The 25,103-nt window shown below is 39.9% G+C and overlaps 1 protein-coding gene across 1 annotated transcript in view; it reads left to right on the top strand.

Annotated features, from left to right (window-relative positions):
* Nucleotides 1-1,047: 1,047 nt before the first annotated feature.
* pcsk6 (proprotein convertase subtilisin/kexin type 6) overlaps nucleotides 1,048-25,103 on the top strand; it is an 82,345-nt gene continuing 58,289 nt past the window's right edge. Inside the window, exons 1-8 of the mRNA XM_030082075.1 lie at nucleotides 1,048-1,407; nucleotides 2,542-2,646; nucleotides 8,553-8,663; nucleotides 12,014-12,157; nucleotides 14,124-14,200; nucleotides 17,734-17,822; nucleotides 24,430-24,602; nucleotides 24,717-24,929. Coding sequence (XP_029937935.1) covers nucleotides 1,243-1,407; nucleotides 2,542-2,646; nucleotides 8,553-8,663; nucleotides 12,014-12,157; nucleotides 14,124-14,200; nucleotides 17,734-17,822; nucleotides 24,430-24,602; nucleotides 24,717-24,929 — 1,077 coding nt within the window. The 5' untranslated portion in view covers nucleotides 1,048-1,242. The remainder of the gene's footprint in view (nucleotides 1,408-2,541; nucleotides 2,647-8,552; nucleotides 8,664-12,013; nucleotides 12,158-14,123; nucleotides 14,201-17,733; nucleotides 17,823-24,429; nucleotides 24,603-24,716; nucleotides 24,930-25,103) is intronic.

The following is a 25,103-nucleotide window of genomic DNA, read 5'->3' as shown; positions in this document are numbered from 1 at the left end:
GAATACCTTTACTGAATCCCTACAAGCCATGTAGCCAAAAAAGAGAGAAAAAGGTTAATTCTATTTAATAGCTTATTGATTGCTGACACTGGAAAATTCTGATTCAGTAGTAAGGGTAAACATGATATAATGCTGTACAAATCTAACTACCCAGCCTTCTCAAAACTAGCTTGCACTCTGTTTGGATCTTAAAGGTGTGGAGAGTTGGACACCTTACTGTCCATGTCATTACAAGCACGCCTTCCGTCATCCCCACTGACCTCTCTCTTGCACCAAATGTGGTGTTGCACAGAATCAGTAGATTCAAACAGGTTGCCCAGCTTGGATATGGGGGAGGTTCCTGTTTATTTGTAGTTACACCAGTTACACCTGCAATGAAACCTGCTTCATCCAGCCTAAAGTTATAGCTCACCTAATATATTCCACTAATATGAGTTTTTTTTTTTAATGATGAAAATACTGTTATAAAGGCTGGTGGTCAATTTAAAATGATTGAATATCTGAATATAACAAAAAATAGACTATTTCTATATCAGTCATCTCAGTTAACTTAACACATGATCACATTCCATCTGCCAGTAGCCTACTATGATGCAGTGTCCTGTTTGCTACCTAAACTCACCATTTTACCTACACAGTGGAGTTTAGCCAGCTTTTTAGGCTGGCAAGTGTTTCAGGACATGACATCATGCTACATATAAGTGGTGGCAAACAAATGAAAGTTATCGGAGGATGGAATGCAATTGAGCTGATTGTGTTGTGAATGACTGTTCGCGGCTGGAGGTCATAGTTTAGCAGCTCCGACAACATTATTGATGAGGATGTGGCTTGCACTAATGTTTGCCGCCGTGCAGTGTGGTCAGCTGCAGGTCAGAGCTGCTGCTACAGGCTCAAGTTGCGCACTAAAGCGTCCAATGTGGTTGGAGAGGCGTCAGCAGGCGCTGATCCTCTATCAGACTTTGATATGCGGACTCCAGCCTCTCTGCGCCATTGGCTGCTGTATGCTCATATCGCAGAGCTGCTCCGCGGCATAGGGAATCATTTTCCAACTTTTGCGCAATGAACCGCAGTCAGTCGGGCACTGAATTTGACCGACGGCGGCAACAACATGATGGACTTATGACACACAGCGTTTTCTGCAAATTGCTCGTTTGAGGACGGACTTAATTGCGATTTACATGAAATTCAATACTTTCTCCTCAAGCTGAGTTTGATTATCGAAGTTTGACCAGACCAATCACGATGACTTTAATTTTCCTTTTCATTTTATCAACTATGGGGACCGGTCAGTCAGTGGTCACAGGACACAGGGACGTTTACACAAACCACTGGGCAGTGCGGATTGCAGGGGGTCCCGGGCAAGCAGACAAAATAGCCGAAAAATATGGATACAAAAACTTGGGACAGGTAAAGACTCGTAGCATTCAGTGTATTTTCCTTCTCTATCTCTCCCTGTTTAAAGTTATTCTTCCCTTCCCATTCCTCTCTTATGCGCGGTAATTAGCCTGGTATAAACAACACTGTTTACTATTTTTGCGGATGGAATTCCCGAATTACGTGTGGCAGGATCAAGCCAGGCTCCCGTCACTGCCAACTTGAAAATGCTTATTTTGTAAAGTGTTTTGGAAAAGCTGTTGTGCTGTCAAGTGCAACTTGAAGATTTGCCCACTTTCATAAAATCTCAAACTGAAGTCATTCCATCCTGACCATTCAGATTAATGAAAGTTGATTATGGATAGTTGTGCGTATAATATATAATAAATTATGAATGACTGATTATATATGCTGTTGAACTTCTGCTCCACTTAATTAATTGTCCCAAGAGATTTCTGTTAGCCAAGGGTTGTCAAAGCAGCTGCATCTAAGTTGTAAATCTCACACCAAGAAAGTGTGTAAGTGTGAGAAATTGTAACCACTTGCATAACTTAAATTGTTGCAGGAAAACTAAAAAGAAAAGGGGAAAAAATAATAAGTTAAAGACAGACTGTTCTTTTAGAATCTGGATGCACTCACTGAAGTAATAAAAATATCCAGTCATCAAATGGTTGACGGAGTGAAAACAGGAAAATGGGAATAACAGGGATAAAGATAGAAGTAGAGAATGGAATCCCAGCGAACAGGGTTGCCCCTGGGCATTGACGGGACGTCCGGGGACGTTTGGTCTGTGGAACGTCATGAACGTCCCCTAAATGCCCGGGGGATGTTCTCTGTTTGCTGGGATGGTTTGAGTCAGCACAGTTTCACTGTATTCTGAAGAATAATACTGTGCTGTGCCAGCTGAGCACATGTGCTGGGAATTCTGCTTGCATTTTTGGTGCAAAGTCAAGAGAGAGAATGAAAGTCATTTTACATACACCTACAAAGAGACAAAATATGTTAATTATGTAGAGAACTTAGTCGAGTGACTGTTGCGGTGTAGGTGGCCCATTAAAATAGTCAGGTGGAAGGTTGCATCCAGATAGACAGATTATTACTATATGAGCTTTTGTGTCATTTTCTCTTGTCTCAATCTTGATGTTGCTGTTTGATGTCTTTGGTCAGATAGGAAGCCTGGAGGATCATTACCATTTCCACCACAGCAGAGTGGTTCGCAGAGCAGCCTACTCTTTTAGGGGCCCCCACAGCTTCATCCATATGGACCCCAAGGTGAGACCGGGATGAGATGCTTTTGAGTAAAGTCAGAATGAACAGCAGTGGTGACAGAGTCCGAATATGAAATAATCTTTGCTCCTCTCAAAGCCTGTCCTGGTAATCACTTTAAACTAACAATTTGTTGAGGTTTTCATATAAATAAATGTCCATCTTGCCTCTAAGTTGATGCAGCTCAACCTATATGTCCAGCTCATGAAAGCGTTTGCGTTTGCTCTTCTGAACACCTGGTATTTGGTAGGTGTTTCAGGGGAAAAATGAAAGTGCAAAGAAAGTGATGTGTTGTACATGTCTGGTTAGTTTGGAATAAATAGAAGAAGAATTGGGCATTTGGCATAAGCAGTCATAGCTACCATTTAGGATGTAGGATTTTATTAGTGACTGACTGACTGATTGAACAGCACTGATTTATTTAGCTATTTATTTATTTGTTTTCTCAGGGATCATTTCTAGAATTTGTTGACAATGTATAATAATAATGAAAATTTTTTAAACAAAGTTAGTTGTTTAAGTAGGCAGCCTTGTGATTACCTTTGCATAGTCATATCAGTGCAAAATCAATGCACAGATCACAATCCATAAAAGGTCTATTTTCATTCCAGCTCATAAATTCACCATATTGGCTGCTACATCCATAATCAGTGGATTTTTTCCCCACTAAAATCGGTATCGTATCAGTCTCAAAAATCCCACATCAGTCAGGCACAACTGAACACACACTAAGCACTGAATGTAATACAAAGTGAAATCTTGCAGCATGTCTGTGTGCATATGGTCGTCCATGACTGAACAGAACAAGAAAAGAGTGCCACCCACAGAAAGTCAAACTCCATCAAGAGAAAACCTGCCGAAAAAGATGTCAGTGCTTGATTGACAGGAGATCTCTGGAAGAGCAGTGCAGAAACACCACAGCGATGAGTACCTCGCACTAAGGACCGGTTTTTAAAAATTAAAATCATGGTTTACCGTTTCAGCCAGTCATATACAGTATGGGCCTATTCCCTCACTCTGTGCACCACAGGCCTACATTGTGTTCTGCATTACAATGAAATGTGTACAACAACCCAGGTGTTTAGCAGACACACAGCCCACCTACACAGATTTACACAGATTTGACAGACAATATATCAGGGCTTACTGTACTGTACCCCAGCTGACAGAGAGGCCTGTTATTCTCCCTGTTAAAGTGTGAAGCAGACAAATGCTGTGTTCAGGTCATTTACAGGAATTCTGAGCTCCAGACTGGGAAAAATATTCACACCAGCCTCCTTGTGGTTATTACAAGTGGGATATGTGAGGATTATTTTGTAGGCTCCAGAGTGAGGTTAGATTGCTCTTAAAGGGATAGTTCATCCACTTTGAAACATGTCATATTATTTATGTTATGCTGTTACGTGGTACAGTAGTGGTGCTGTTTTCCTCCTATCACACACTGGCTGGATGCTCAAAGTGCTAACTGTTGAGGTGCACATCCCCCCCAGGCAAGGATGTTAAAAATAACTGCTTTAATCCACTCAAAATTATGTGTAGTAGAATTTTTACAGCCTGAAAAATGTGTTGACCGTTTACACAAAACATAGGCAGTGCAGAAGTACCCAAATCTTTCTGGGTGTTGATAACAGGAAAATGCAGTTTTAAACAGCAATTTGAGCAAAACTATCATCCACGTGCACTTGGTAGTTGTATTTGTAACCATATGTGCGTGTTATTTTGCCAAAGTGACTCTTGAGAAGTGATGTTAAACCTTCTTTGAGTGGATTAAGGTGGATATTTTTAAGAAAAGGGGTTCCTTGTTACTTTGAGTGCCTTGAAGTAAAAACAACCAGCCAAAAGTGCCTTAATAGTGTAACACAACAGCTACAGTATATATGTTTGGTGTGTTTTTCATGTCAGTATTTCCAGTAAAGCTACAGCAGAGTTTAATAATTGAAAATGTTTCAGCTATCTCAAACCTCAGCAGCAAATGTCAGGTTTTGGTGTCAGTCCCTCACAGCATCAAAGAGCAAGGACTTCTTTCTAGAGCTGCCATGTTGCACCAGCAATTACACAGGGAGTAATTCTGATTTAAAAAAAAGAAAAAAAAAAAAAGGGCAGAGATCCGAATTTCTCCACCCACAGTGGCCTCAATAGGCCAGAATACAATGCAGCCACAAAATATGTATTTTGAGTAAGGAGTGTGATTTTGAAAGGAAACTCTTACTCTCTTGCACTTCTCGTTTTATCGCAAATATTAATGCTAATGCTGCTGCTGTCTCCCCCTACATTAGTGATCTGCACTCAGGTTCAAAGTACTGCTGGTTTTCTATTCTGGTAGCTAGTGAAAGTGCATTCATCTGGTGTTCCAGGTATAAGTCAGGCCCTGATTAGATGGTAGAGTCAAAACCAATAGGGCTGTGAGTGCTGCGGGCTGGAGTTGGGAACTACTGAGCGACATGTGCAAACCACAGCCGAATGCAGTAACACCTGATCTCTTGGGGTTATTAAAAGGCATTCAGGGAAACGTAGGAAATCACAAAGGTCCCGCTCACATTAGACCTAAATATGGCTGTCACTTCCCATTTGCCAGGTTTCCACTGTCACGCCAAATGCAGGCATGCTAGTGCTTGTTAAGGCCAGTTGCGTTTCCATCGTCGCCTCCGGTCTTTGATGGTATGATGCTGTCGGGGCCACTTTCCACGTGCTAATAGCCCACCAAATACCCACAGGGCCAGACAGGGCTAACCGAGGGCTGAGGCGGAGTTAAGGGTCTTAAGTGGGGAGATGGGTGCAGCTGATAAGGACAGATGTCAGTGCAGCAGCTCGCTTTTGTAGCAGAAAAATCACAGAGAAAAGAAAAGCGGAGAACAAGCAGCAGTCCTGGTCAGATGAGGACATTAAGGCTCTGCTCACTATCTGGGCAGAGGAGAATGTCACACGTCACATCGGCGGTCTTTGCCGAAATGAAGATATTATGCGATATATAGTGAGACAGCTGGCAGCGATGGGGATCCAACGCACAGCAGGACAGCAGGTCTGCCAAAAAGTGAAAACACTGAGGTGTCAGTACGAGGCAGTTAAAGCACACAACGCACAAAGTGGCGTCCAAAAGAAAAAATAAAAAAAAACCTGCTCCATTCTGCATTAGTTGGTGGCGGCTCTGTAGACTTTAACCACGCAATTCCTACTTGATTTCCATACACCATCACATGCCGAGGTGACATGTGATGGTATTGGGCAAGACTATCTGTACAACAGTGGAAACATGAATACTTGTTGTTCTTGTGGATTTAGCCTGCAGGCCATTAGGACTTCTGGCTCGAAGATAGCCCTAGCTCACAGTGGCACACCAGTGGAAAGCCGGCTACTTTAGCGCTTTGCTTGTTAAAAAAGGGATAATTCACTTCACTTACCCCCCCCGGCTGTTATGTCTCATTGTTACTGAGTTAAACTGAGCTGAATTTAAGTCTACATTCTCAGGTTCACCGTTTTCACCTCCCCATTCATGTGTATTGCGTTCACAAAACAGCTCTTAAAAACATAGTTCTAACTTAAATATGAACAAGTTACAAACATGCCTCAAATAGTATCACGTGAGGAAGTAGTGCTGATACGTTTTTTTATAGTGACCTCTGAATTTTCAAAATATAACCGTTTGAGCGAGCAAGTGGAGCAGTGATCCAGAAAACCCAGAATGTAAGCCCAGTGAACCGGATCTACTTTCTCAAGCACAAATTGTAGTGATATAAAGACCCAGGTAATAAGACTGTGATTACCTTAGTAAATTAATACTTTTAATCAACTTTTTTTTTTTTTTTTTGACAACACACTCTCCCTCTTGTCATTCCCTTCAAGACAATTCTTCTGATAATCTATCTTCTGACCTGTCAATATTCTGAATGACAATTTAGGATGGTGAATGGGATTAGGTTTTAGATTCCAGCTTCTGAATAATAGGAATGTGTTTTCATGCATCTGTCATGTCTTGATTTTGGTAAAACAAACGAATGAAAAACAGACTTGATGTTGGCTGGAATATTTCAGTCTTCCTTAAAATCAGGATCTGTTGCAACCATCCCTACCCAAATCCACGCTATATAAAAAAGTAAATTGTGACATTTCATCATCAAATAAATAATACTCTGAAGTTGGAAATAAATTTGTGGTAACTAGTAGTGTAAGAGCATCTGTGGGTGGATTTCTCCTAGAGAGGGGAGTGGGTTAGTGATCAGCAAGAATGACATGCTAAAAATGACAAGTGAGAGAGACAACTAATTGTGTTGTGGCGATCCAGGTATAACGGCAAAAAAGGAGTGCCAACTCCAGATGGGAATGATGGCATCTGAGGGCCATTTTAGGGGGAAACCAAATTATGGAGCTGGGGAGTGGGGTAATATTTCAAGAAAAAAAATCAGAATTTCTGTGATTAAAGTCATAAAAGTACAAGAAAAAACTAATAAATTTCTGAGAACAAAACTAAAAAATTCGGAGATTATAAAGTCACAAATTTCTGAAAATTTCTTCAAACTGTGATGTTTTTTTCTTGTGAATTTGTCAGTTTAATCTAAAAAAAGTTTTTTCCTGTAAATTTACGCATATAATCTCAGTTTTGTTCTCGGAATATTACCCCCCTTCCTTTTTCTCCCCTTACAATAGCCCTAATATGCCGTTTTAAATTGGGATTTGAGATGGAGGCATATGGGGTTTTTAAAGCAGCCTGTTCCAGGGCTTCTCCTCTGGACTTAAGGCCAAGTTTATCTCCTCTAGACACCTTGAATCTCAGGAGTAATAAAAGCAAAGTTGAGTTTTGTGGGAAGACAGCAGTAGAGCTCATTTTGTGTACTAAAGCCCTCTGCGTAATCCTTCGAGGCCTAACGCCCAACACTTCAATTTTACCTTTAACCCTTGATTTGCTCACCCAGTCTGTATGATTTCAGTGCTGCCATAGCATGAAAAGAGATTTGGTCTTCATGATTTCTTGACCTTCCTGCTAGGATCAGAGCTATATTTCCATTTATGATGATCAATCACAGACATGCATTGCTTGACAATTGTAAATGCCTGTACTGAACAAGAAAATGCACTGTATGGTTCTGGCCTTATCCTCTGCATGTATCAGAGTCATTTACAATTTAGACACATATTTTGCATGATACTGTAGATACTGTGGCGATCCAGAATGGAACTGCATGTAATTTTATTATTTTAAATTGAACAAGGATTTTTTTATGAGCATTACTTGTAAAAAGGAGAGGCATTTGGTTTGCTTATAATAGCATATGCACACTGGGTAATGTCATTGATTAAAACATGAACACGCTTATCTCAATAGAGAGGCCATATCATAAAACTGCAGTGTCCCACAAGCCTATGGTTTTCTGCTGAAAAGTCTTTTAGGATGATCTGCAATTAACTGCTTGAGTATCAAAGTAGGGAAATTGATAGGGATTATTAACCACAGCTATGGGGTTCATTTTCATTCTTTAACACACTGACGTTTTTTTACAATGTTCCCACTCTCCCGGAGGATGTGAAAATGTCTCTATGTATGTCTAATTCCATTAAGGATATTGTGTCTCTTTAATACTTTAATATGGACAATAGTGTCAGTCATACCAATAGTTATTTTACTGACTACTTGTCACCTTAGTAATTTACTTTTATTGCCAGTAATGCTTGGATTTAATTCATCAAGCATTCTTCACTGCAGATTAGACACTACACTGACTCCATTGCTCTTACACAGAGGGAGTCCGTCATTAACCCAGTCGTCAAAGCTTGTCTGTCAAACATGTTATTATTTGAGAAGAGTCCCCACACTTAACCAGCAAGGCATTTCAGAATGTATATCCGTTGAAAACAGTCTGGTTCATCTCGAAAGTGAAACCACTTCTCGCTGTTTTTAACATTTCCATTTCCATGTTTAGGTGGACTGGGCTGAGCAGCAGCTAGTAAAGCAGAGAGTAAAGAGGTACACCAGAAGTGACCCAAACTTCATTCACTTCAATGACCCAAAATGGTCCAACATGTGGTACATTGTAAGTACAACGCAGTGCATTGCCTTTCCTGCCATTTTCCGTTTGGACAGTGGTGTTTGTTCTCAGTGGATTAGAAAGTATTCTGAAACCCATTAAAGCACCATACCAGTGATTTTGAATGTCTGGTCCATTTACTACAATTTACCCACATTTTACATTGCAACAAACCATTTTGTAAATTGAGGTACAATGTGGGGGAGTAACGATTTCACAACATATAATCAAAATTAGTAGATTTTCAAATTTTAAGTTTCGATTGAAACACCAACCTTTCAATGTTCTGCTTCTGTGGCTAACAAAGTCATCAACATTCATAAACCGTGGAACTGATAATTGGCTGTGTAAAGCAAACATCTCCCCGTGGGCTATGTTCTGTTGTGTTTTGATGACTTGAAATTGGGCGGAGTGAAACGGTCTTTCCTCAACACAACAGTGCTGCTGCTTTTAGGAAAACTAATGTGGACGACTTACGGTGTTGGAATATAAAATACTGGTGTGAAGAAAGTCAGAAGTCTCTGAAAGTGGGAGGAAAAGTGTTGCAAGAATTCTAAAATATGACTGTTTGCTTTGGGAAGAGATGAGCTGAAATGTGAAATATATATATATATATATACTTTGTAGATATTAGGGTATACATGCAGAATCACTTGTATGGCCCTTTTATAGTAGCCTATTAATAGAAGTAGTAGAGGCAGTATTTGCCGTGGCAGTAGCAGTGATAAATACTAGTACACGTATATAGTACATTAAGTATACATGATAAAAGCATGAATAATTTCATCTAAATTACTAAATAATGTAATTTGCAATTTTGAAAAAAAGCTCTCTGATTAAGGCAGTGAGACTGCACTCTCTTTACCTGTCCAAAGCCTAAGTCAGCTTCAAGAATTGCCCCCAAATTTCTGGCAGCAGGCTTCATGTTGGCAAGTAATTCCAGTTCTGATCTGTTTTCATTTAGCTGCAGAAATTTTAGTGATATCCAGCACAGCCATCTATTTTCTTTCTGTCAACACACTGCAGATGCTGGCTTCAAATCAAGCTCATTCTATGGGATTACTTTTCTACCATTTATTTTCTTTTCATTCTTTCATGTTAATAGGCAGGGTTCATGCTGTCTCTAAAAAATGAATACATTTCACAATCCCTTACCTTCAGGGTATGACTTTTCAAGACATTAGTTCACTGTCTGTGAGATTATAAGAACACACAAAGATAACATTGTATAATATTTCAGCACTTCCAAAGAAAACAACATTTCTGATGTTCTTTATTTCTACATAATTCAAAGTAATTCGTTTTTGACACACCCAAAGGGAAAAAACATGCACTATATTACCAAAATGGCCTAATCAAAAAACCATACTATTCCATAACTGCACTGTACTGCACAATGAGTGGAAAGCAGCTAAATAGAGTGTCCAAAATATAAATCTTTCTTCTACTACCTTGTTTGTACACAAAGTAAGTTATATGCAAGTCTCACTACGCTGCAACATTTATGACAATGCCAGATAAATCAAGATTGCACCAAAGTATCTAACTTTTCAGGACACCAACTCTGCTGAAATTATTGTTTGTATAAGACGTTGTGAAAGGTCACATAAAGTCGCACAAAAGCTCTGGTTGATTTTGCATGTTTATTGTAATGTATATTCTTCACGTTTCTGCTAATCTTTTCCCAAAGCAAGCAGTCGTATTTTAGAACTGTGGTATCATTTTTGCTCCCTTTTATCCAGCCATTAGTTTCCATTCATTGCACTTTGATATATAAATGAACTTCCAGAGACTTAAGACTTTCTTCACACCAGTATTCCATCACTGTAATAAAGTCGTCCACATTAGTTTTCCTTAAAGCAGCAGCACCGTTGCATTTTGATGACTTGAAATTTGGGCGGAGAGAAGCAGTCTTTCTGCCAAATAGTCCCCACAGAAACATTTTACACAGTTCCAGGGTTTATGAATGTTAACGACTTTCTTAGCAACAGAAGCAGAACATTATATGGTGGGAGTTTCAACCAAAATGAACCAAAATTGAAGTAAATGGTCCAATCCATATACAGTCTATGGTCCAAACATTGAGAATCACTGGTACGGTCCATTTTAATGCTAGTACTAGTACAAGTACTACTGCTACTATACAGATAACAGGTAACCACTGTTTATTTCTGTTGTTCACTCAAGTGAAACTAGATCATTGTCCACCCTGTAGACCTTTCATACCTGAATCCATGTGTGTTCTGGAAGTTACATATTTTCTAAAAAACAAAACAAAACAAAAAAAACGAAAACACAATATATATTGTCATAGTAATTAAGTAATCTACATGAAGAAATAGATTTTAATTTGACTGTATGGAGTGCTAATGATACCTTCCTTTCAAAGCACAATGTTGGTGTTTTTAATGGAAGAAGGGATAATTAATCATTGCATGATTTGTTGGAATCATTTTGTCAAGCAGTGATGGCACTCAACTGTGATCTTTTGAATTATTATTTGACTCAACTGCAAAAGTGTTGTTACTTTCCCCTGACACCAGTGATCTTTGCATTTAAGGTGCATTTCTGGTCATGGCTGTATTTACATGCACCAGTTTAATAGAAAGTGTCTCTTCCAGTGCACTTCAGTGGCCCAACAGGCATTAGTGATTAATCCAGTTGGTGATCAGGTTTTTTTCTATGAACTCATGTGTGAAATTGTCCCAGCCACAGTTGTCTGTCCAATGAGAATGATAGGCTCAGTGAATCTGTGGGATGCATGGATTAGGCTGGCCTTTGGATAAGAGAGGTAACGAATAATGTGGAAATTATTCACTACCTGAATATGCAGTACATGGCAAGAATGTAACCAGCACTAGGGCCCATTCTGGTGCGCTGGGACGTGTTTTTGAATACATATGTGGGCCATAACTGTCTCTTTTATTGCCAACTCTGTGTTTTTACCATTGTAGTCAATAAAACGTAAGAGGTTAACTTGCATGATAAAAATCCACCTCAAGGACAGAATGCGAACTTCCTTAAAGAACACAGGCGTAAAAAGAAGGAGTCAGCAATCAAGAGCTTCTCCTACTTTTGGATTGGAATATGTTACACACCAATTTCAATTTTGTGCTAGCCCTCAGTGTCCTCAGACTGAAATTAGGAGGTGGGACGCGAAAATAAAAAATTAAAGACTCAAGCACAGCTGCCGTGAATACAGAATACGATTTAGCTGCAAGGTCTGCTTTGACACAAGACACTATGACGTCTCTCTGATCAACAGCGAAGTCGATTACCTGAAAGACTTGGCTCATCCACTTCTCTGCTGTGTGTATGGCATTAGCTTTGTGCTTATCCTCTATTCTGCTCTTCAGCATTGCACTGATAAGAACAACCGCTGTCGCTCAGAGATGAACATCCTGGCAGCCTGGCAAAGGGGCTACACTGGCAAGAATGTGGTGGTGACGATCTTGGATGACGGCATCGAGAGGAATCACCCAGATCTGGCCCAGAACTATGTATGTGCCGACACACCTGTTTTATCTATACAGTGACATGCACATGTTTGGGCACCACTGGTCAAAATTTCTGTTTCTGTGATTAGCCAAGCCAGCAAAACATGACCTGATTCCTAAAAGGCATAAAGTTAAAGACACATTTCTTTAATATTTCCTTTTTTATTTCCATCTTTTACAGTTTCAAAATAACAAAAAAGGAAAAGGGCCCGAAGCAAAAGTTTGGGCACCCTGCATGTTCAGTGTGTAGTAACACCCCCTTTGGCAAGTATCACAGCTTGTAAAAGCTTTTTGTAGCCAGCTAAGAGTCTTTCAGCTCTTGTTTGGGGAATTTTTACCCATTCTTTCTCGCAAAAAGCTTCCAGTTCTGTGAGATTCTTGGACTGTCTTGCATGCACTGCTCTTTTGACGTCTGTCCACAGATTTTCCATGCTGTTTAGATCGGGGGACTGTGAGGGCCATGGCAAAACCTTCAGCTTGCACCTCTTGAAGTAATTAATCTGGGATTTTGAGGTGTGTTCAGGATCATTATCCTGTTGTTTCATCGTCAGCTTTTTTACAGACGGTGTGAGGTTTGCTCCCAGAATTTGCGTTTCGTTTTTCCTTGTACCAGTGAGATGCTCCCCGTGCCACCGGCTGCAAACCAAGCCCAAAGCATGATCGATCCGCCCCTGTTCCTGACAGTTGGAGGTGTTCTTTTCATCAAATTCTGCACCCATTTTTATCCAAACATACCTTTTGATCATTGCGGCCAAACAGTTCTAATTTAATTTCATCAGCTCACAGGACTTGTTTCCAAAATGCATCAGGTTTGTTTAAATGTTCCTTTGCAAACCTCTGACGCTGAAGTTTCTGGTGAGGACGCAGGAAAGCTTTTTCATCTGCTGACTCCTCCGTGAAGGTCATATTTGTGCAGGTGTGGCTGCACAGCAGAACTGTGCACCACCACTCCAGAGTCTGCAAAATCTTCCTGAAGGGCTTCTGCAGTCAAATGGGAGTTCTGATTTGCCTTTCTAGCAATCCTATGAGCAGTTCTCTCGGAAAGTTTTCTTGGTCTTCCAGATGTCAGCTTGACCTCCATCGTTCCTGTTAACTGCCACTTCTTAACTACATTGCAAACTGAGGAAACGGCTATCTGTAAGCGCCGTCCTATCTTCTTATAGCCTTCTCCTGCTTTGTGGGCATCAGTTATTTGGATTTTCAGAGTGCTAAGCAGCTGCATAGAGGAGCCCATGGCAGCTGATTGTTGACAAGGTTTGAGGAGTCAGGTTGTTTATAAAGCTTTAAATTTGCACCACCTGGCCTGAGGAAGCCACAGCCTTAACAAGCTAATTAAGGTCTGCAACCTTGGTAAAAGCTATCTGACAGCTCAAATCTCTTGGGGAGCCAAAACTGTTGCATGATGTTATTTTACTTTTTTCACTCTAAAATTGTACAAACAAAGATAATACTCTAACCTTGCTTAAAATGTTGAAGGGAATGTTTCACATTTAACTTCATACCTTTTGGAGATTAGTTCATCTTCCGCTCACTTAACTATTCACGGTAATGCTAATTTTGACCAGCGGTGCCCAAACTTTTTCATGCAGCTGCACATCAGTCTACTCATCCATTCAACCAACCAGTCTGTCTCTTCAGTGCTTTATGTTGTCCACTGAACCATGGCACTTTGCAGCACTGATGACTAAAGGGTTACAGTTCACGATCAAAACAACATTTACGATTTGTGCAGGCAGGCACTGCTATAGGTAGCAGCCCTGTCGTAAATAAATTTCTACGTGTGACATCTTGGTTTACAGCCCTAAGTTATTACTGCTGTTCCAGTTTATCACTTGTTCTCTAATGGCACACAACATGAGATACGACTGAAAAGCACAGAACCACATATTTCCTCTCCTTTTCATGCATTGTGAGTTTCCTTTCTCGCAGCCTCTCCCCTTCATTGCCATTTTCTCTGTTAACTCTTCAGGACCAGCTAGCGAGCTACGACGTCAATGGGAATGACCATGACCCCACACCACGTTATGACTCCAGCAATGAAAACATGTAAGAAGGTGTAATATTCCTGTTCTGTCCGTCCCGTGACTGTGTCATCACTCCACAATATTCAGCAGTTCTTCTTCATTTTCTGCCTCTCCATTCTCCAGTCTTTGTATCTTTGTAATATAGGCCTGCATTCCTCTCTGTGGCTTGTTAAAGGAGTACAATGGGATTTTCATAGATTGGCCTGTTGGTCAATGTAGCTTTTAAAGGGCTACTTCACCCATAATGCATCATTTTGGTATTTGGTTTTCATGCTAAACTCATACTTTATATAATAAATTTTTGACAAATTCTATAAGCACAACTGAATTACACAGGATGACAAGTATGAGCTTTTTAAACTGAACATTTAGTGGTTTTTCTATTGTAAAATTAGAAAAGTACAGATCCAGTGTTTTCTATTGGATCATAGATGGCCAGCTTTTGTGGAATACAAGTTTATCATGAAGGATTGCAAGTAAAAACGTATTTGGAGATTGAAGGCAGCACAAGGTGGGTATGTGATACATTAAAATGATGCATTATGGGTGAAGTGTTCCTATAAAATAGTTTTTGAAGAACAGATTTTCAACAGAAGTCAAGACACCTTGTTGTTCTCTGCTGACCAGCTGCTACTGCTCCTTGTCATATTCAAAGCTATCAAGTTTTATTTTATTAAAAACAATTGTATTTTTTGAATTTTTTAAATTATGAATAATTAAAACTATGATCATGGATTATGGAACTTTCATCAATCTGGTAATATTTTGTTTTGAATTCTGTGAATTGTGACATCCTTGATATGACCACAAGGGAATAGATTTATGCCATTGTCAGTCCTTAGTGTGTCATTATTGTACGCGATTTAACACTTCTGTTTCTCATCCAAGCAAACAAATGCAAAAAAGTCTCAATTAGTGCCCCCCTCCCCCAGCCTCTTTGTCAAAGCTTGTCTTTGTGGAAGATAATTCTTCCCTCGGTGCCGTTGTGGCCGTCATTTGGAGCCACAAGAAAATAAATCAATTAAATAGAAAGGCCTCTGCCAGTTTGTCACCCATTTTCGGAGAGATGACTTCACAATTTGCAGCTGGCCTGGGGTGGGATTAAAGGTTGTTAATATTCAGGGCTCATCTCGCCTCACACTCTGTTCATTAGCACAGCCCTAATAGGACGCAATGGCAAGCCATGTTTGGTATTCCACAGCGACGGGCTTGTGTTTGGCCACGCATTAATTTTAAAATGAGGCGTCCAGCTGCACAGCACAGGGGAATAGGTACGCTGCTCTCCTCCCCTCTGGGGTTGAAGATGAAACAACAGGCTTTGTAGTGACACATCCCCACCTATAACTAATTCCACCTCTCGGATGAAGGCCAAAGTGCTCCCTTTTAAGTATCTTACCATCGTCCTTTCTGTCTTTTTATACATGTATGCCTTTCACATCACCCTCTTATAGTGTGTTACAGGAAATATCCACTCAAAAGCACTTTAGCCACTTTAGAAAAGTTCTCAGTGATGTACCTTGCATTTTTGGCACTCTTTATTCAATGCATTTCCCTTATTCCTTGCAATAAATTGTCCAAAAAAAATCTGCTATCTAAAACATGAATGGTGAATGCCAGGTTTTGTGTCCCTCAGATTCAAATAGCAAGGACCTCTTTCAATAGTCCCTTATATACAAAAGCTAGATATCTTTTGGAAAAATCTATTAGAGTAGAAGTTAGAATAGCAGTTCACTAACGTATTTATCGGTTTTCAGTTTGCAAATCACATCAACTTGTGCAATGAATAACAATGATATAGGACATAGCAAACATTTTTCACCCTGTTCTCCCTCTCATCACCCCATCCCTATCTACTGTGTTCAGACATGAAATAAACAAATAAAAAAATACAAAAAAAGTAAAATAAAACAGTACTAATAATAAGCCAATAAAGTAAAATAAAGAAATTAAAATAAGATCATATAAAAGGTGTACAAGGTCATAATGTTAACTTACTCTGTCCTTTCTCAAGTACATAGACGGCCTCCAAATATACATAAATATCTTTCCAAAATGACTTCTCTTTCATACAGTCCCATATATAAGGTACAGTATCAGGGATATCATCATTAACTGTATGCAGATTAACAGGAATCATGTATGAGTGTGTCTTTCATTTATACTGAATAAGTTTACTGTTGACGGTCTGTCTCTGGGCCTCCTCACGCCCCACACCATTCTTCTGTAAACATTTCATCATCTATATCTTCTCAAGATTCATAACACCCAGATACAAACAAACCATAAAAAGATTAAATTAATCTTTAATATACAGTTAGGTGCTATGATTGTTACCTCAAATGAGGAACTGACAGGTAGAGCTAATGACTGATTTAGAGATGAGGAAATAAATTTCCTAATTTGAAGACATTTTAAAAAATGAATGTCTTTTGAATGTGATATTCAGTTCACTTGTAATGATAGAGAATAGTTGTGGCAAGGCTTAATATCTGCAGCGTTGAATAAAAAGATTGTTGACTGCATAAACCCCATGCTGGCAGATGACCTAAACAAATGTTATACATGCTTTGAAGGGAATTTGGAGTTACCTGTGTGCCTTTCTCAGTGTGTCAACTCTCAGCTCGGTGTCCTCAGACTGTGGGAACCTGAGGTGAGAGCTGTGTTTGCCAGGAAGAGGCCAAACAAGGCTTGTGAGCCAGATGGAGATGGATTTCCCTCCAGGGTCAGCAAAGCTTGTGCGGCGCAGCGTGCGCAGCCCACCTTTAAGGATATTTGTTGGTACATTGCACCAAAGTGTTTTAAGGACTCGTTACACCGGCGCTTCAAAAAATGTCCAGTTATGACTTGAATGGCTATCGACCTGTCACACTCACATAAGTGGCCATGAAGTGTCAAGAATTTGATTCAGTCACTCATCCCTTACAACCTGGAGCCCCGGCAGTTTGCTCACAGAGAATTACTCTGAACATATCCTCTCTATATATTCATGCCATTCACATCGCCTTCCAAGAGGGTTTTAAAGATTCATAACAATGTTGCCTAGTGCTTGTGAGTAGTGTGGCTGTAGGGCAGTAAGCAGTCTATTTTTTTTTTGTTGTTGTTGTTTTCCTCTGTTTTATTCGTTTTGCCATTCTCTGTAGGCACTGGCGGGTCCCCTTAAGGACTCAATCCATTCTCAAGTGTGTCAGCTTTCTGTGATAAAAGAGAGGACAACCTTAACTCTTCCCATAGGTGGTGTCATCACATCATTTGACTGTGTGATCTGCAAGGAAAATAGGTTTGGTCAAAAAAAAAAAGAAAAGAAAAGTTTTTCACTAATACACCAGGACTTGTCATGCTGTGTTCATTTTAACGCTCTGTCAAAGGTTATCTTGTTTAGATTTTTCTTTCTTTTTTTTTTTTTTTTTTTTTTTTACAGAACTGTAATTTGCCCTTGAACTTGGCATTGAATTTTATATGCAATCCTGCAGGAGGGACTGGCTCCTGTCGCACTCTGCTAGAGCACAGAAGTATTTAAGGTTGTAATGCCTCTCTTTGTTCTTCATTCCCATCCAGACATGGAACTCGGTGTGCGGGTGAAGTCGCAGCGGTGGCCAATAACTCCCATTGCATCGTGGGGATTGCCTACAACGCTCACATCGGAGGTTAAGTTCTGTCTTTTTCTCAAAACTTGCAAAGTTAAAGTAGTAGGTCTGATACAAACTCATAATCCCCTTTAATTAGCTTGTTTGGACACCACACCATCTCTTACTGGCAAAAACAACATAAGCATATGAATACACATATCCACAGCAGCATTCAAATGTTAAATTACTGACTCTGGGATAAAAACACCCAAACATAACCATACAAAATACATGCAGCTGTAACATAAAGGGACAAATATCAAGACTCAGGTGACACCAGAAATCACCGATGCAAATTTCCAAAGGGGTTGATCCAGAAGTTTTTCACAAAACTTCTTCCTCAGTGTCACCCGCCTCCCTTCACTCGCCTAAGTCAGTATTATTCTGCATGTGTGCACAGGATTAACCTTGTGCTGCTCTGTGTAGTGGAAAGAGGTTTCTCTCACTCAGGGCGCTAAGCTAGTGACTGGCAAGCAAGCGAACATTCATGCGTTTACACGACATTAATCCCCTGTAGCCTCAGTAATGTCAAATGTCGAGGATTTTTAATCAAAAGACGGCATCTGAGATTTCCTGCCCCCCTCTTGGGATTTGTGTTGTGCCGCGGCAGCTGGGCTCAACCTCCAGTTGCCGGCTCCACCATGCAGGCTGTAGCTGTGCTCTACTAAATAACTCCGCCGCATTATTAGATTGTTGTTAGATTAGATAACTCGCACAATTATTATTGTGTGCGCTTGCCCGTGAAGTAAAAATCCTTTGAGCTCCGTTGCTCTTTAGCTGTCTGGAAGCATGGGTGGTACATGATTAAATTCAGATAAGGATTTATACTGGACCTGTTGTTCTACAAATATGTGTCAGTGTGGAGATGCTGTATAGAATGACTTTACAGTAGTAAGACAGTGCAGCTAAGTAATAGTTGTTGCTATAAGTAGACTGGAGTTTTAGCTCTATAGACATTTCAGCTGTAGGCAGAGAACCACAGTTGTTGTTTTTTGTTTTTTGTTTTTTTTTTTGCCTAAATAGTGTTTGACTGAAGGTAGAACTGATTGCACCATGACCAAGCTTTCCACGAAATGTTGCCATGTTAAGGTGAATCCGTTGGTAAGTTCTATGTTTTTTTATGAGCGGTGGGGCCCACTGCCACTCCCCCTATTGACCAGTTTAGCATGCAAAGTTAATCAGCTGTTGAATGGCCAATGACTAACCACAATGTTTTGTGCAAATCCATTCATAGCTTTTTGAGATATCCTAACAAACAAACAAACAAACATAATGGGGCGAAAACATAACCGCCGTAGAACTCCGATACTGCTTTTGAGTCGCAGGACGAATACTTTGACCAAACTTCACCCAAAGATAGATAGAGATAGATAGATAGATACTTTATTCATCCCGAAGGAAATTCGCAGTTTTTCAGCAGTATCCACAGATTACAAGATTAAATAAATAAAAAATAAAGAATAAGATCTAAGTACAACACACTAGAGATCTAGGTACAACAGTGTGCAAAAAGCAATGTGCAAAAAACCGTGTGCATAGGTGTATAAAATGTGCATAGAGGTAGGTCAATGTGCAAATTTAGAAGAAATATACAGTATACACAGATGATAAATAGCAGTAAGCAATATAAACACTATAAACAAGGAATGTAAAAAAATAGAAATATGAACAATTTAAACAGAAGTATGAACAATTTAATTTAAACTGTGGTTCTGTGGCTCTGCTCGCTCGCGTTGAACTCAGCGAATGAGATTCTTTGTGTCCTCAACGTAGCTCTGCCTCTAAGCCAAGTTTGTCGATGTAAAACTTTAATCCACGCTAAATGTGCTGCATCCTCATATTGCAGCCTTGTCTGATTCCTTTAGTGTCACTTGGTTATGCTGCAATCAAAAGGACTTCAGGAATGGTCATTTCAAACAGGCTTTATTACACAGTCTTGTGTTTTCATTTATCTAATACTCTTTCATCTCGCTCGCGAAATGTCTGCTCCGTCGCAGCCCAGCCTCTCTCATTAAAAGCCCCGTCCTTGATTTGCGTTGTCTCCTCAAGGCTGTATTTGTTCAAACCTGGAGGGGAATCGAGAACTCTTCCCTCTTGTGTTGAAGTTCTCCTAATAAGAAAAGGAATTTCTTTGTGAATGTACCTGCTATCAGGCCTGTCACATTTCTCAGCCCAGCAGCTCTCACAATCCCCTCCTCGAGACACAACTTCAATTATTTTCCACTGTCATCCCGAAATAAAAAGAGACTCCTACAAGGGAAGTAATTGATTACCAAAGGTGCTTTGAGTGCCTGTAGCAAGGTTGTGTGTTTGATTTATTTATATTTATTTTTATTTTTTTATTTTTATTTTATTAGTTTTTTTTTTTTTTTTTTTTTTTTTTTTTTTTTTTTTTTTTTAACCAGCAGCAGGTTGGGGTTGTCAGTGTTGTTTGTGTGTCTTCTGATAGCTCGGGGCTGCTGTTCACGCTATATTCTAAGGATGATGTGTTTGTGGGTTTGTTCTCCCCTGTCAGTCCCTGCTAACACTCCCATGTCAACATTCATTCTGAAATGCTACATCTCAGGGGAGTGAATCTGATGGATGTAGAGATATTTTGAAAAGCTTTTTTTTTTTATCTATGAAATGGTGCGTTCACACCATTGTGTGTTGAAAAATGCTCCTGAAAATGCTGAAATTGTTGTTTCCTGCATGCTTAGACTCTCCTGCTTGGCAAGGAACATAACTCTTACGAAGTAAATATTGCCCATGGAATGCCAAATCTACTCCAATCTTAGTGGAGTCTGACACATCAAGAGAAAACTTGCACAGAAATACCATTTTGTCTCATTGTGATGTCTCTTTTCCACACAAGTATGCAGTAATGCTGTTTCTTCTGCCTCTCCTCCTCCTCCTCCTCCTCCTCCTCCGTCTTCTTCTTCTTCTTCTTCTTCTTCTTCTTCTTCTTCTTCTTCCTCTGCTCCTCTTCATTCTCCTTTTCCTCTCAGTTCCACTTGAGAGTTTTACTGTCCCATGGTGGTCTAAATGCTGTTTCAGAGGCTTTTTCTACCCTGTCAGGAATAAGAAAGCTCTGGAGGAGATACTCAACACTTGTATTTTTTTGGCATGAAAACAGTTGAATTTAAAGATATTGAATTACAGTGTCAGTGTTGGCTTCCTCTTTACATTCCAGCTGTACATAACGAGTACTAAAAGGTCAGTGGACTACCCACCCTGCTTTCTGAAGTTAAAAAAAAGTGCTTATTTATGGTGTTGTGTCACAGTTGAATGCAGCAGAGAGGAAGGGGTCTGGCTGCGGGCCAAAGTAAATGTTGTCACGGCACATCTGGCTGCTTACTTCATAGCGCAATTCTGCTTTTTACCAAATCTGAACAGGCTCCATTTGAGTTGATCCTAGCGCCACATCTCTGTCTGCACCATAATTAGCCTTGCATACACGTCTCAATTGCTAACTAGGCATGGCTGTGTGAAATCTGTTTGCTTTGCTCTATTTTGGAACTCCTGAAATCAATTTTGCTATGAAATGGTGCTTGTTAAGGGATTAGGTCTCATATAGAGCTCCATTGATCTGGTGGCTGTCTAGGAAGGTGTTTAAACATCAAATGGAGAAAAGGCTACAGTGTGGCTCATAGTCTGCAAAAAAGCATCACGACACCGACTTAAAGTTTCTGAACTTTGCTCACACACACGTATTCACACAGTTTTAATTTAATGCTATCACATGGTCTTCAGTGGTTTTTTTGTTTTGTTTTTTTTAGAACTATTGTTATATATATTTACCACTCCTTCTGCAAGCGTACTTTTTCATCATTTCATTGACTGGCAATAGCTGCTGGAGGTTACTTACTCTGTTCTTACATAAATACAAAAGTTAAAGAGTAAGTACCTGCAGTTCTGTTCACCTGTAATTAACAGTTTTTTTTTAACCACAGTCAGTGCAGATAAACTATAATCTGTAATTAATTTGATGTCCACTAGTTTGTTTCTCCCAATTTTTTCATTCTTGCTAACTTGGGTATATAAGTGACAAGGCTTTTCTTATATTACATATGATTGTTGCTGGGTTGTTGAGTATGTTTCAGAGAACTAATCTTACAAAAGCCTAAATATGTATCTATGGCTTATTAGAGAGAATGAGTGAAACCAAAAGTGTTATTTTGCACTCCGTTCATATTTGCAGAATATCCTGCAGTGTGCAGATAGGTCATGCTGATTGTAATCTTCCCCCACTTACAGGACAATGCCCGTTTAATTTTGAGTCACATCCTGACTAGTGTCTACATGTACTTTATATTACCACAAACCATTTTTATGTGTGCTGTATCTATTGTTTTAATTGTACCTAATTCAGCTTGATGTTAACTGCTGTCTCCAATAACAATTCTGCTCTAAACAAAATGAATATGAAAATTAGGTTTGCACTGCGACATTGTGAAGAGGGATTATTTTTCATTTGATTTTCATCACACTCAAGTACAATTGCATAACAGCATGATTTTTGACACAGTAATTGAAGCAGCATGTTTACTATGATGGATTACCTTATGCCAGCACTTCTGTGAAAGCTGTTTTTCATCCCAGATCAATATAAAAGGCAGGAAATAGCATCAACAGAAGGCAGAAGGCAGGGAAACAAAGTCTGATGTCAAAAGACGGTATGCAGACACCACTAAGAATTCTGTAAATGACAGAGGTAACCTAAACAGTCTGCACAAGCTTAAAGAATGACTGGCATTGTGAGCTATGCCATCAGATACACCAATATATTGTCCCCTCATTAAAAATCAGATATAAGCCAGTCAATGTCAGTGCCCTTCAAGGATGAGGGAAGTAAGTTTATCTTCACTCAACAGCCTCAGGAGCATGTGTCTGTGAAACCTGCAGTGGATCCTGTCTCACCCTGCCTTAAAGGGATTGTTCATCCATTTTGAAAGATTTGATATTATTTTACCCCCCATGCCAGCTGTTGCATAGCACAGTATTGGTGCTATCTTCCTCTCATTGTTATTGAGTGCTGGATACTGGCTGGATGCTCCAAATGCTAACTGTTAGCTTCCTGCCATTGAGCTGGACTTCCCCCCGGCATGTACTCTTTAAAAAAAAAAAAACATCTTAATCCACTCAGAGGTGGTTAAACATTATATCGCAAATGTTGTTTTCCCAAATGAAATATATGATTATACTGAGCGCACACAGACACTAGTTTTGGACAAATCACTGTTTAAAGTTGCCTGTGGGTGTGCCGGGCCTGGCTGATTCCCCCTCCTCTGGCTGTGGCTCTCGTGTCAGGAAGCGACTGGGCTGGAGCCGCCGGGGTATCAGTGTCGCTGAGCTTACTCTGGCTGGTATCTGCAGGCTTGAAATATCTGCTGAGCTTCAGGATTTTTTTTATCATTTCCCAGTCACGATTCTGTGTCACTGGTATTTTCCTCTCACTTAAGCTCCAACCATCATTGGCAACGTAGGTCTATAAGCCCCACCTTTCCCCAAAAAGAACACCATTCAAAGAAAAAAAGAAATCAAGAGTAAGATCAACATGTTTTTGAGCAAATGGGGTAGGCCTAAAATTTTAAAATGATTTCAAACTCTTGTTTTAATGGGTATAAACATTCTTTGTGGAGGAAAATTTGGGGCCCCTGTGATTGGAGGTCCCTGGGTTTCAGCCTAGGCAAGTCTGTGTTTTAAGGTGCCGAGGCCAATATCATGTGTTTTGTAGCCAGTAGTGATGTGTTTTTGTAGACCAACCCAGAGGTTCCTTTGATGTAGGTTCCTTTGGAAAATCTCCAATGGATTTTTTCCCGTAGGGATTTTGAAAATGTAGGAAAATAAGCTCCATTGCAAACAAAGGTTTACGATACTTACACTTTATGTTTAACATGGTTATCTCCACATACCAGTACACCTTTTTTCATTTTTTAACCACACACTTATCTTCTGCACAAATGGAAAACCCTATGAGAAAACAGCATTTGAAATCTGGCCAGGGAGCCCAGGGTCCACAAATGCTAAGCCCAACTTTTTTCTGGGTTTCAGGAAAACAAACTGTTGCTTTTTAGAAAAATATTTGCATTACTATCAGTGTTGGCCTTTAATAAAACATAAGGGTCAAACCACATATGCTGTCACCAGGTGATGGCCACATTTTATAGGCCCCCACGCACCAGAAGACCAGTCCAAGAGGTTATAAACCTGTCTCAGTCATTTTAGAGTTTAGCTATTAGTAATTAGGCTAAGGTTTCTACATGTGTTTATGATATTGGGTCTAGGTTGGGTAGCTTAGTCTTGTTATGCCCATTTTATTTTGTGTCTTTATTTTGTGTCTGCTTGGTTTGGTTTGGTTTTAATTTTGTTGCATCATCATTGTTGATTGTTGATTAGATCTAGGAAGGCTCATTCTCTTTGAAATTCTTTGAGATAAGTGGTTTTATTGTTTGAATAAAAGTCTACAAGTAATTTTTTTTTTTTTTTTTTTTTTAAGCTACTATTGGCTTTATATGTCTATTCAATGTATAATTGTGACAAAGATGAAAGGCAGAAATTGTACTCTCAGTCATTTCCATTTGAACTAAGTTTGGGCTCCTGCAGGTTACACATTCTAGCTCACAGTGTTGCTTGTGGCATGCAGGTATCCGTATGCTGGATGGTGATGTGACTGATATAGTGGAGGCCAAGTCTCTGGGAATCCGACCAGACTACATCGACATCTACAGTGCTAGCTGGGGGCCCAAAGATGACGGCAAAACAGTGGATGGCCCAGGGCTGCTGGCCAAACAAGCCTTTGAGTTTGGCATCAAAAAGGTTTGAACTGTGACAAATGTGACTTTCCCACTGAAAGACATATACCTGCAGGGTGTGTATTTGAGTAGACTTACAGCACTAAGTTACTGTGCATGCATTATTTGTGTCACCCAGGGTCGAAAAGGCCTGGGATCCATTTTCGTTTGGGCATCTGGCAATGGTGGTCAGCAGGGTGACCACTGTTCATGTGACGGCTACACCAGCAGCATCTACACCATCTCCATCTCCAGCACCACAGATAACGGCAACAAACCCTGGTACTTGGAGGTCTGCAGCTCCACCTTGGCCACAACCTACAGCAGCGGAGAGTTTTACGACAGGAGGATTGTGAGTGATGGATGGCCAGAATTTTAGATCAGTGCTAAAAAAATGGCAGGTTGACAGAATAAAGGATTCTGTCAGTCTGTCAGCAGTAACGATTCAACATGGCATATTTCTAAATCTATTGGGTGGATCGCCATTAAATTGTAGTGGCAGGCAGGTTCACAAAAGTTACTATTA

Source organism: Myripristis murdjan, chromosome 3 (assembly GCF_902150065.1).
Source record: "Myripristis murdjan chromosome 3, fMyrMur1.1, whole genome shotgun sequence".
Lineage (NCBI taxonomy): Eukaryota > Metazoa > Chordata > Actinopteri > Holocentriformes > Holocentridae > Myripristis > Myripristis murdjan.
The sequence above is the reverse complement of the archived record's forward strand: the minus strand, read 5'-3'. Positions and strand labels throughout refer to the sequence as shown.